General features: G+C 44.2%; 1 protein-coding gene across 2 annotated transcripts in view; it reads right to left on the bottom strand.

The window, feature by feature from the left end:
* Ctnnal1 (catenin alpha like 1) overlaps positions 1–12,366 on the bottom strand; it is a 57,075-nt gene extending 44,709 nt beyond the window's left edge. The window contains exon 1 of one of the 2 annotated variants that reach the window (XM_034502097.1): positions 11,953–12,366. In XM_034502097.1, coding sequence (XP_034357988.1) covers positions 11,953–12,090 — 138 coding nt within the window. In that variant the 5' untranslated portion in view covers positions 12,091–12,366. The remainder of the gene's footprint in view (positions 1–11,952) is intronic. The other variant, XM_076934944.1, reaches the window with a different exon arrangement.
* Positions 12,367–12,747: the final 381 nt, after the last annotated feature.

Below are 12,747 nucleotides of genomic sequence, written 5' to 3'. Positions count from 1 at the left end.
CAGAAGCAGGAGACTTTGGGGAAGCTCTCTGTCGGTTTGGAATGAATGCTGAAACACCTTCAGTTAGTCCTATAGGAGCTCACTGCTTACAGTTCCACAAAGCCCAGGGTCAGGCCTCCAGACATGGTGCCTGGCGAGGGCCAGGTCCTCATGGGTAGTGAGTGCTTTCTGGGTCTTCACTTGGTAGATAAAGCAAACAAGTTCCCTCAGGCTCCACCCTAAAGCACTAGTCTCATCCATGACTTAATCCCCTCCCAAAAGCCTCAGAAGTTACTAACATTACCATGGGGATTAAGTTCCAATTTAAAAATTGTGAAAGGAAACCAATATTTAGACCACAACAAAAGTGTAAGCAAAAGCTTATCTGGAAAAAAAAAAAAGTGGGAAAGAGATTAAGGACAGGCTCAGCAGACCTGGATTTGGATTCCAGAACCCACACAAAGCGGGGTGCAGTAAAAAGGACATCCAAATCCTCAAAACTGCTATGGGAGGAGGACGGGAAATAGAGCCATAGAATCTCTCAACGATCATGGGCCAGCTAGCCTAATCTACCCAAAGGCAAGTAAGAGACTCTGTCTCAAAGAAGATGAAAGGTGAAAACAGATATCCAAGCTTATCCTTGGACCTCCACACACACACACACACACTATAGCACATGCATGTACACATTCACATACACACACACATTGTATCACACAGCACACAATCTCACACACCTTTCTACAACCCCACCCCCCAGCTTTTGGGGCTTTTTTAGGTGGAAAAAAAAAAAAAACAACTCACTAGAAACTAGAGGGAAAGAATCCTTACTCTGTAGTGGCAGAAGATCACCCTTAATAACAAGGAAAGTAGAAAATATCCCTCAGGTGTTAGGTGGTCTAGCTAAGGTGGTTTGAAGGGGCTATTGATTGCAGTAAAATATAAATGAACAGAGAGAAGTGAAATCAGACACTGTTAAATAAAATCAAGCTACAACTTGCTGCTTTTGAAAATTCTTAGCCAGATGGCTCACTGAGATAAAGTCTTGAATGGCTTGCAGGCAAAAGTCAACTCTAAGGCACTGTCAAGAAAGCCAAATCTAAAGACAGACTCTAAGGGACCGACTGTAAAGTCTGGCAGCCGACCTTGGGAACTTAGACACTTGTCCTCCAGCTGTCCCAGGAGTCAGAAGGCAGAGACCTCTGCACAGCTTGTGGGGATGGCTTTGTCTAATACATGGAGTGCAGTGTGACTCAAAGGACAACTAACAAAATTAATCACACTGCCAGAGGCATCATCACCTCAGACTTAAAAAAAAAAAAGGATCAATATGAAATGAAGAAGTTCTACAGTCAAGCTTCCACAGGCTGAGAAACTAGCTACAAACAAGGGCTGCCTTTTACAAGAAAGGGTGACCAACTGAGAAGCCAATGCCAAGACATGAAGACAATTCTCAGGACTTGAGTTTTAATTAAGGAGCTGCCAACCTGGATCCAGGTGCATTTGGAGAAGCTATTAACCAGTAGTTTTTTCTTTCCTTGCTTTTTTTTGTATAAGCTTACAAAACATCCTGCACGTCCTATTTTTCCTACAGCTAGAAAGAGTTACACTTGGGAGCGGCTATCTATAAAAAGCCAGATTTCCAGGTCAACCTTGTGATTCAAGCTGAGGTCTTTTACAGATGGAAGAAGGGAAACAAGTTACCACAGAGGTTAGAGAACACAAGTTCTTTGCTATTGCTTCCTACCAGAGGCAAAGTCTCCACCCCGTCTCCTAAGTTACGTCTAGCAGAATAAGCAGGGACGTATATCAGGAGGTAGAATGGTGGCCTAGCATGCCTAGGACCTGGGTTCAATTCCCAGCACCACACATCAGGGCTATGACAAACAGGCCTGCAATCCCAGCACTCCACAGGTGGAAGCAGGGGGATATCTTCTAACTCCGCTCATATTAAAAAGCAGACACAACTGTGATGTTACTCTAGAGGGTAAGGCATGGTCTCACTGGGTTTCCATCTGTCCATCTCTGACCCCTGCGCTCTAGGGGAAGGCAGTTGACTAGAGCCACGGGAAGGCTCCCGTGATGAAGAACTAAGGCTACTTGCCAGAGCTACAGAGATTCTCAGGATTTTAGACAGCACAGAGAAGATATCTGGAGCCACCCAAGTAATTCCTGGTTCCCAAATTTCCAGTTCTAAGGAACTGACTTATTTAGTTTTGAGGCATTTTGTTATGTAGAAGTAAACAAAATGTCATATGTGTGTGTAAGGAGCAGGTCCTTAACAGAGCTGACTCCATATTGTAATAGGAAAGAAAACAAGTCTGGACAAGTCCAGAAAACAAGTTTGGACATGTTTTAAAGTATGATGATAACTAAAAGTCCACCTGCAATGAAGTCATAGCCCACAGATAACCAGAAGTAACCCCAATTCAAGCATAAAAGAGGAGCCCTTGGCCAGAGCACTTCATCACACTGGTAGCCATGGCTGGCTAGCGTGATCCTCCATTCAGGCCTCCTCTGCAGCCGAGAGACCAAGCATTCTGCTCTACCCGATCATCAAAGCAGCAGCCGAGAGACCAATGTGGTCAACCACTCTCCAGACCTGAGCTGCTGGAAACTCTAGTCATAAGGACTCAGGTCAAATAACTCATGAGTAATGATATACTTATTGCTATACTTATTTCTTTGGTAATTAGCAATTTATTATTTGTGTTAACTATGCTGACATTGACAGAGTCAATGCATAGGAAACGTGGCAATACCTCATTGTTACAATAGCTTTAGCATTGCTGATAATATATTGTTTATTGTGCATTATTAAAGAGCAATTAAATATCAAACCTCTGTCTCTGGCGTACTCTCTCCCCTCTCGGGGAACTGACCATCTCACCGTCAATCCTGTATACGATTCCTGAGTGGAGAGGATCGACAGGTCCCTCGGGGACCCTAAAACCTTATCACAACCTGCTCACGACAGATAACATATTGGGCTTGAGACAACGTGTTTTGAAGTAAATTCTCAGTCACTACAGAGGAAAACAAGCTAATTTTTTGGCTATTTATTTATTTTTGGTGGTAGGTAAGTTACATAAAGAATACTTGACAGTGAATGTATAAATCCGACATGATTCTCCACAGCTCTGGAATGACTGCTCTAGCTGTACAGAAGCTCACTGAGATGTATAAAGTTACCTAAGGTTAATTTTGTTTTGTGATTTTCTTTTTTGCAGGTTTTTAAAGTTGGTTTGGTTTGGTTTTCGTCTATCTCTCTCAGGGATTGACCTGCCTCTCTCTCCCAAATGTTAGAATCAAAGGTATATACCATGGCATCTGGCTGCAAGTTCTTTATAATAAAGCTTTAATACATTTAAAAAAATTAATAAACAAAGCCGCCCCCAGTCCAGGGAGACACTCAGACATTCTTGCTCATGTCTTGATTTCGGAGGGACAGAGCCTTTTCTTTAGCACAAATGGTACCTGGGAGCCCATTAGTTCATGATCACTAGAGTGAACTGTGAGGATGATTGTGCTATGATATTCAAAGCAGGTCGTGAGAGCCATGAAAAACACCAGTGTGGTGGTACAAACCTGACACAGGACTGTGAACAGACTGTCTAAAAGGAGCAGGCACAGACATGAGACCTGTCCTTATCCCTGTAGTCCCCGAGACCTGGCAGACACTAGGGAACTTGCAATACCAGATGTAGACGGAGAACTGACCACCATTTCAAGCTATGACCTAAGATCACAGAGTGAAAAGAATGGGAGTGGCTATGCCCTACCCTGTTCATGGTGACAACCTAACAGCCAATTATTAGAAAACGATTTGGCCATAAACTCAGAGCTCCCATGAGTAGGATGTAGTACCCTTAGAAGAGAAAGCAAAGGGCCCCTGCCCCTTGTATCATCATATCAGGGCAAGGAGAAGATATCAGTCTAATCTAGGAAGCAGGCAGTCTCACCAAACACTTAGCACTGGGCACTTTGATGTCAGACCACCCAGCTACCAGACTGTGCCAAAATAAATGCCTGTTGTTTAAGGAGTCTACGGTTTATTGTTTGTCTGTGGGATGAACAAGACGTCCCACATGCTGGGCTCTAGCGCAGTACTGCTACTAGAGCAACCCAGACTAAGACACTGTGCTCATTAAATTCTGTATTTGTAAAATGCTTACATTTTCCAATTATAAAAACCAGATCCTACAATTAGCCTAAAGCACTAACTATTGTTCAGTTCCCAAACAAGCATTCTGTTTTCACTCCAAGCATCCTCCCCAAGGCACAATTAGGTGTGGCTGTCTTCCTTTTACTGGAAGCATTCTGGAAAATGCTCCTTCCAAATACAGTCCATTAAAAAATTGATATTTAGAGGAGTTAAGTCAATTCATAAACATTCAAAGACCTACCTATGTCCTAACACTTTCAAACATTTAGAAAGCTTCAGGGCTGGTGGCTGAGAGTACTTGCTGCCCTTCCTGGGGACCTGAGTTCATTTCCCAGAATCTGTATCAAGCAGTTCACAACAATGGTAACTTTAGCTCCAAAGGATCCCAACACCTTCCAGCCTCAGGGGCACTTCCACTTACACGTGCATACCCACAAGCACACATACACACCTACACATAATTAAAAATAGTAAAAATGAAGAGAAAGCACATATGTTGATTATTCCCAAAACAAAAAAGAGGACAAACACAGGAAAACATCAAAGACTAACTCAATGTGTCCTATACTCCTGTAAACATTTTTGTTTAATTATTCCAATCCTGTTTTATATGTACTAAACATACTTTTATAAAATTGAGATTTCATTTTAATTTCCTCATACAAAAGATAAGACTAAGGTTTATTATGCATAAGAGTACTAGTATGTATCTTTTGCATATGTAAATTCATTTAATGCTTACATCCCTAACTTCTATTAGGTATCTACCTATTATTCTCTTCATTATACAGAGAACAAGCCTAAAGTTGGAAGAGGTTAAGAATATGCCCAGGGTCCCAGAGCCAAGAGCTGCCCTTGCCCTTAATCACCACACTTCTCTTATCTCCTTGGATTACAGTAAGGATCAGGGGGAAACATTGAGAGAGCTTCCAAAGCTCTAATATACCAAATTAAAAAGTTAGCTATTATCCTTGAAAACTAGGAAAATAGAGCGACCATGTGCAGTTGTCCTGACAGACATGTCTAGAGCACATCCTAGACATGGGGGGGGGGGGGGGGGGGGGAGGAGGAAGGAGGTGAAAAACTAGACTGGGAAAGAAAAGAATAAGGGCTTTTGTGAGACCACCTGCATAAGGTGTCATGCAGGACAAACAAGTGAGGATCGTGACTCCCACCACTTCTCCTGGCCAAGATGTACTAGTAATCGGCCTCTCAGTAACAGTCTCATCTGCAAGAACGAGGCAATAATACGCTCAGGCTGTAGTGTGAACTAAATGAGTAAGTGTTAATTATTGTGCTTAGAATAGTGTCAGTTACACACTTCTGTTTTCTGTGTCTGGGGATATTCTGAATTTCTAGAACTGACATTAATACTTCATTGACAGGGGTGTTCTTGAACTACTTTGTGAAGAGGCAAGAAAGCAAATAAAACAAGAAACTGAGAGGAAAGAAAATACAGATTCCAATTCTCTAGGACTTAAAGGATAGTCTAAAAGCCAGTCTGAGATGGGAATGTTCCTGCCTGGATTTAACTCATGAGTAAATTCTCAGAATTAAGAATATGAAGTCAGCTAATTTGCCGTAGGGAACAACATGAACCTGCACACACTATCCAAGGTCACATTCTTTCACGGTGGCAGAGACAGGCATGTTCACTCGTTTACAGTGTTTTGTCCTTTGAATGTTCCTTTTTCTTTGCTGTCAGAGGCAGGCTTAGAGCCATTGCACCAATCAGCAAGAAGAGAAGCCACTCTCATCTACAGCCTGCTCCCACAAACCCTGCTGAGATGGAGATTCTGAAATGCTCCCAAGGCAAGGAAAGAGATGGGAAGAATGAAGGGATGCTATCTTAGCAGTGAAAAGGGTCCAGACTGGAGGACTGAAGGAAAGCACACACAGGAAAAGCCCAAGGGCAGAGTGACATTCCATACCAGGGTGGAGGCAGTCTTCTTCCCTCCCTTGGATAAAAACACTATAGGAGTGGATTGGTGACAGGAAAAATAATTTTAAAAGGTGGGTGTTGTGCTACAGAAAACATGCCTGGTTCTTAGCCTGCAGCTTTTAAACAAAGTTTAGATTTAAAAATATGCAACATCAGGCCCCACTGAAGAGGTACCCACCTATACTCCTAGAACAAGAAGGCAGAGACAGGAGGGTGGTAAGTTTGAGTCCAGCCTAGGTTATGAAGATACCTGGTTTTAAAACACTAAGAGTTGGGGATGTAGCTCTGTCATATAGTGCTTGCCTAGTTCTCATACGACCTTGGGTTTGATCCACAACAGGCAAAAAGAGAAACAGTGTAGTGAGAATTCTGGACTTTTGGTTTCTTAAAAACAAAAACAAAACAACAAAGAAAACACACAGAAACAGGCTGGAGAGATGGCTCAGAGGTTAAGAGCACTCTTCCAGGGGACCTCAGTTCAATTCCCAGCAACCATTTGCGTGGTAACTCACAAATATCTGTAATGGAATCTGACGCCCTCTTCTGGTGTTTTCGTATTAATCCCAGGTATGGGGTACAGGGCTGCTTCGGACTGCCCAAAGCAGCTGACTGCTGACTATGATTTGTCTCCTGCACTATCATGGGCATAGTTGCACAGTTTTGCCAACTGCAGATAGTTTCTGTGATTGTGTGAAGTTTGGGATTCTGGGAACTTTTTTAGGGTGTATAGATGCTAAGACCTCAAAAGGTAGGGTAGGTGTTTGTGGTCATTCAGGGGGAGTTAGTTCTAGTTTGTTAGTAGTCATACTCAAAGAAAAAATGAGATTCAGATCTCTCTCTCTCTCTCTCTCTGTCTGTCTGTCTGTCTCCTCCCTCCCCCCTCCTTCCTTTCCTCTTCTCTATTGATAGGGCATGAAACCCAGGAAATAAAGGGTGGGAAAAGAGGAACCCACAAAGTAGCAAAGGCAAACAACAGGACGGACTCGCAGCTGTGGCTCAGTTGTTTTTATTCGTATATGAGACTCCTAGGGGCTAAACCACAATTTATTTAAACATCCTGTTAAAAGATTTTGGTAGTTTTTCATTTGGGACCTTCACAAGTAAAAATGTTATTCATACTTGGATTCTATGTCTCAAATATATGCACGGGTTTCTCTGCAAGTATAGACAGGTTGAATTGCTAGGATATTCATAGTATCAACTTTTTTCTTAGACAGGGTCCCATTATTTCACTCAGGATGGCCTGTTACTTAATTCTCCTGCCTCAGTCTCATGTATGCTGGGGTTACAGCCCTGGGCCATTATGCCCATCCTCTAACTTGTTTTTCTTTTCTGAGTCAGGTTCTCAGTATGTAGCCTCTGTGGCATGGAACTTGCTACATAGACCAGGCTGACCTCCAAGTCTCAGTGATCTACCTCCCTCCAACTCCCAAATGCTGCTACTAAAGGCACACACCAGCACATCTGGACTCTGGTAGAGTAAGTTCACACATCTTGCTTTACTTCTGGCTCTTCTTGGTTCTTTGGTCTTTCATATATAATTTTTAGAATTACTTTAGCCAAATATTATCTCAAATTCTGTTGAAATTTTCATTGGAATTGCATTAAATTTACAAATCAATAGGAAAAGCTGTGTCTTGAGTTTTCTATTGGTCTAGGCATGAACACAGTACTTTTCTCTGTTGCCCAGATCTACTTTGGCTTTCAATAAAATTTTCTTCATAGTCTGATATCTTTCTTTGCTATATACACATGCAAATCTTTATAGTAACCTATTTTAATGTCTTACTGTAATTGGTATTTTAATGGCTTTTTTATTAATGTAGACAAAAGCAACTGACTATTCAAAGAATGCATATTCTAGGAATGCACTATTTTTATATTGATAATTCTAACACAAGGATCCTGAATTTTCTTTTAGAATTTCTGTACCTTTTGTTTCTTCTTGTCTCATAGAAGGCCTGGGATTTCAGGCATAGTTTGAATAGGTCTGTGATAGCAAGTACCAGTTCTTGTCTCTGCCTTTTAAAAATAAATGTATCTTTAAAGTTTACTGTTGCTATAATGTTTCCTGTAGACACCCTTATCACTAACAAAGGCTTTTCCAACAACATTTCTGTGTTTGTATATGTTATATACCCTTATCTGTTAACCTAGGTTGTTCCAGCAATATTTTTAGAATGTGTGTGTGTGTTATGTATATACATGTATCTATGCAAGTATTGGTGCCTGTGTATGTATATGAAGAGGCCAGAGGTCAACATCAGATGTCTTCCACAATTGTCCTCAATTTTGTTTTTGATTTGTTTGCTTGTTTCATTGGGTTTTTGTTTTTTGGTTTTTTTTTTTTTTTTTTTTTTTTTTTTTTTTTTTGGCTTTGTTGTTGTTGTTGTTTGAAACAAGGTTTCTCTGTGTAGCCCTGGCTGTCCTAGAACTCACTCAGTAGACCAGGCTGGCTTTGAACTCACAGAGATCCAACTGCTTCTGCCTCCCAAGTACTGAGATGAAAGGCGCCCACCATCACTGCCTGGCTCCATTTTGCTTTTAAGAGATTCTCCAGAACCAGCTCTCAGAATCCATCTAACTCTATCCCTATGCCAGCTTTTACCCAGTTGCTTGGGATACAAATTCAGGTCCCCATGCTTGCACCTTTCCATTCAGCCATTTCCCCGGCCTTTCAACATCACCCCCACCCCCCACCCCCCAATGCCAAGGACTAAACCCAGAACCTCTTGCATGTTAGACACTCTTATCATCGACCTGCATCCCAGCAAGGAGAGCATTTCCTGGGTTTTTTGTTTTTGTTTTTGTTCTTGTTTTTGTTTTTTTTGAGACACGGTTTCTCTGTGTAGTCCTGGCTGTCCTGGAACTCACTCTGTAGACCAGGCTGGCCTCGAACTCAGAAATCCTCCTGCCTCTGCCTCCCAAGTGCTGGGATTAAAGGCATGCACCACCACTGCCTGGCCGAGCATTTCCTAATATCAAATTTATTTGTTATAATTAGAAGCAGAATGAAAATTAAAGTTCTTTCTGTATCTATTGCTGGGAGAGTATTTCGTTTCCAATCTGTGAAAACAGAAAACTACAGATTTTCTGAAGCTGACAAGATCTTGGTTTTCTAAAAGTCAAGACATTCAACAAAAGAATCAGCAGTGAACTAACACAAAAATAACAGCTATCTACCTCACAGGGTGTGATGCTAATCTTGCTTGTTTACCTCAAACCTTGTGTCCTCCACAGTGTCCTCCCCGATTCAACATCTGAGCTCTAGGAGCATTTATTATTGATAAGCTCATTTGATACTTTATATGTGCTTGCTATTCTATACACACTGTACCTACCAACTAAAACATATGCCCTTTAAAGAGCAGCAATCATAATAAATTCTTCCTTAAAGTACTTAAATATCCCTAGGGAGATGTGGAAATTAGTGGATAAGAATAACAGTGCTTTATCCTTAGAAGAGAAACTCTTGAGCATGTGAGTTTTTCAGGACTGTCCCCACCCCAACCCCAAAACTCTGAGGGGGAGAGGTGAGGGTAAGAGGAGAAGGAGGAGAAAGAGAGAGAAAGAAAGAGAGAGGGAGAGAGAGAGAGAGAGAGAGACAAAGACAGAGAGACAGAGAGACTCTTGCAAGTCAGGCTGGCCCCAAACTCCGCTTCCTGAGTGCGGAGTTTATATGAACTTGTATACTTACGTAGCTAATGTGATCCTGGGAATGAACCAACGGTTTCCTGTAGAAAAGGCCAGCACTCCACCTGAGCTCTGTCCCCAGCTCCAGTTTTAATATCTTAAACTCAGTGAAACTTTGAAATCAATCGAACTTATCTTTATGGACTTCCCTGACTTGTCAGTCAAGCACCCTAACCTATGCATCTCTTGATACTGTGGGGAACGTAACTTCTTGTTGAGGACGGTCTGCCATTAAGCATATCGACTGTGGAACTGTGGCACAGATACAACTGTGGGGCGCAGAACCTCAACTGTGATGCTGAATAAGGCTTCATACCAAACGGGGTGGGGCATTTTCCCCTCTAGTTAACTTTTGGCAGCAACTTACACTTTTCCTCTTCTACTCTCTTGCTCTAGAATAAAAAGCTACAGCTCCATAGTACTGGTAACGTTTAGCAATGGGACTATACAAAGTTACAGTTTTTCCAGATTGCAGATCTCTGTCTAGTTTCTCTACACTGGAACTTTTTCTTTGTAACTACTCTGAGCTGACTTCATCACCTCCTCTCATCTCAAGAAGGGACATGGGAGTGGCTAAAAAGCACTGGAGCCAAGCTACTTGGACTCAAACCTCAGTTGGGCTTTAAGAGTTGAAATTCCTAACAAGAGGTTAACTGATCTAACAGTCCGTTTCTTCATCTGCCTTCTGAGAACATCCACACACCTCACCTCAGGGATGGGCAAGAATTAAATGAGTTAGCACTGGCAAAGTGCTTAGAACACAGCCTACTTCTAGAACACAGCCTACTTCTAGTACTAAATAGATGGGTAAAAACACAATCAGTTTCAAGCCCATCACTCCCATCTCTCCATTCCTTGCCACTTATGGGATGTGGTTGTTCTGGTGATGGGGAGGTCGGGGAGGTCTCCAGGGTGGAGCGAGGTGTGGGCACTAGAATGGTCATGGCAGCACCCTTTACATGCATGCATCCATTACTCAGGAAAAAGGAAAGCCATAGAGTGCCAGGTATAGTCACCATTGCTCCCCTGACCAACAGGATGCAGGAATGAAAACGGAGATATTAACTTAATTAGCATTAGAAGAATTTAGGGAGCATATATAACTACAACTTTCAAATATTCTTGGGACTGGGCTGGAACAGGCAGTATTTAAAAGTCTATGGAAAAGTGACAGCCTCCCCTTCATTAAACGTGTTTATGTAAGGTACTGGTGGCCAGGAGTTGAGGTTGTTGTAAGAAACCATCTTTTAATTTGGAGTCGGATAAGATAATTTAAGATCCTTTCTACCTCTAAAATCTTGGTAATCCTGGCATGAGTCACCAAGGTGTTACAAGCTAACTATGAGTCACACATCGCCCGCCGACGCACAGCCAAAGACAAAATTCCTCACTTGGTGTTTGGCAGAGTACCATAGATGTAGATGAGGAATTCTAGCCCTCGGGTTATGTATACCTCAGCTCAGAGAAACAAAACTTTTTTTTTTTTAATTAAGCACATTCATTTAGCTGATTCGAGACTTCTTTTATAACCCACAAATACAATAATGCACTAATCCCAAGACCTGGCAAAAGGTGTTCGTCAATCAGGACTAAACCACAAGCACTCCTTCCTGTCACTCTTCAGAGTTCTAGCAGACAGAGGTAGTGGGCAGGCAAATGACAGGGAGAGACAGAACAGGTGGCCGGAGTGGGTAGAAGTGGGGCGAGCCCACACATGACCAAGAGAACAGGACAAAGGCCTTGGAGAACACGCTGGAGTAGGAGGCAAACTAGAATGCCTTAGTCTGCACCCAGCTCCTGGGTCTGGCTTGGGATGCGGACAGCGACAGCGGCGGCCCACTGTGCAGTGGCAGCCAGCTCGGCTCTGGGAGCCAGGGGACCCCAGAGGGGTCCTACTGACCCGCGGCTGGGCCTCACTCAGAGCCACAGGGCCAGGCAGGTCCGGCAGCCTAGGCCGAACAACGCACCTGCTGATCTCCAGCGCCCCACCGGGAGCCCAGTAGTAGCCGCCCGGCTATGGGCCCCTATGTGAGTCCCGTTGTGCCGCCGCCGTGCAGCCGCCGTGCTCGCGGAATGCGGGACAGCGCCGCCTCCCGCCCCGCCATGCCGGACCGGGGAAAGAGCGCCCGCCGCCATCGCGGGTAGCGCACACGGGGACCAGGGGCCTCGGTACCTGAGAAACCAGAGGCAGAAGAGTCTGTTCCACCGAGCGCGTTCTGATCTCCAGTCCCGAGTCAAAAGCGAAGCCAGAAGCCTTGGAGGAGTGGACAGCTCCCGCACCGCCACCGCCGGGAACTGGAGAAGCGGCCATGGCCCTCCACCGATAGTACAGCGCGGTGTCCGCACCTCTGCCCGCCCGCCAACCAGCCTCCCGGTTGCCCGCCGCCTCGCGGCACCGAGGCCCCACCCCTACCCTTGTGCCAGTGCTTCGGTCCCGCCTCCTTGAGACCCTGGGCCCGATAGCCCCGCCCCCAGGCCTGCACCGCCCTGGCCCCGCCTTCGAGGCTACTCCACTCTAGCTAGTTCTGCCCAGCTCCCTAGCCATGCTCCCTCTACGCCCCGCCCACTGACCCATAGTCTGGCGCGCAGCGGTCCAGGCTCAGCAGCTCCGCCCTAATACCTGGGCGGCCCCACCCACCCACTGCCATTGTCCCACCCTGCAGGCCAGCCCCCTGGCCGCCCCTGTGCCTGTTTCGTCAAGGGTGTGTTCCAAAGCATAATTTTTATCTAGACCAGGAGAATCAAAACACCTGAGAATCTCCACAAGTTCATGTGGCCTCTTACCAGAAGACAACTGTCCCCAACAAAGCTTCCCACCAAATCCATTTGCCTCAAAAATCAATTCGGAATTCCCGTAAACGTTTCTACATGTTTTGATGGGTTTGAACCTCTGCCCTGAGATACCAATCTTACTTCTATCTTTCTTTCAATGGCTTCCGAGGAAAGTTAGTCCCCATTTCGCCTCCAC

Source organism: Arvicanthis niloticus, chromosome 5 (assembly GCF_011762505.2).
Source record: "Arvicanthis niloticus isolate mArvNil1 chromosome 5, mArvNil1.pat.X, whole genome shotgun sequence".
In the NCBI taxonomy this organism is placed as follows: Eukaryota; Metazoa; Chordata; class Mammalia; order Rodentia; family Muridae; genus Arvicanthis; species Arvicanthis niloticus.
The sequence above is the reverse complement of the archived record's forward strand: the minus strand, read 5'-3'. Positions and strand labels throughout refer to the sequence as shown.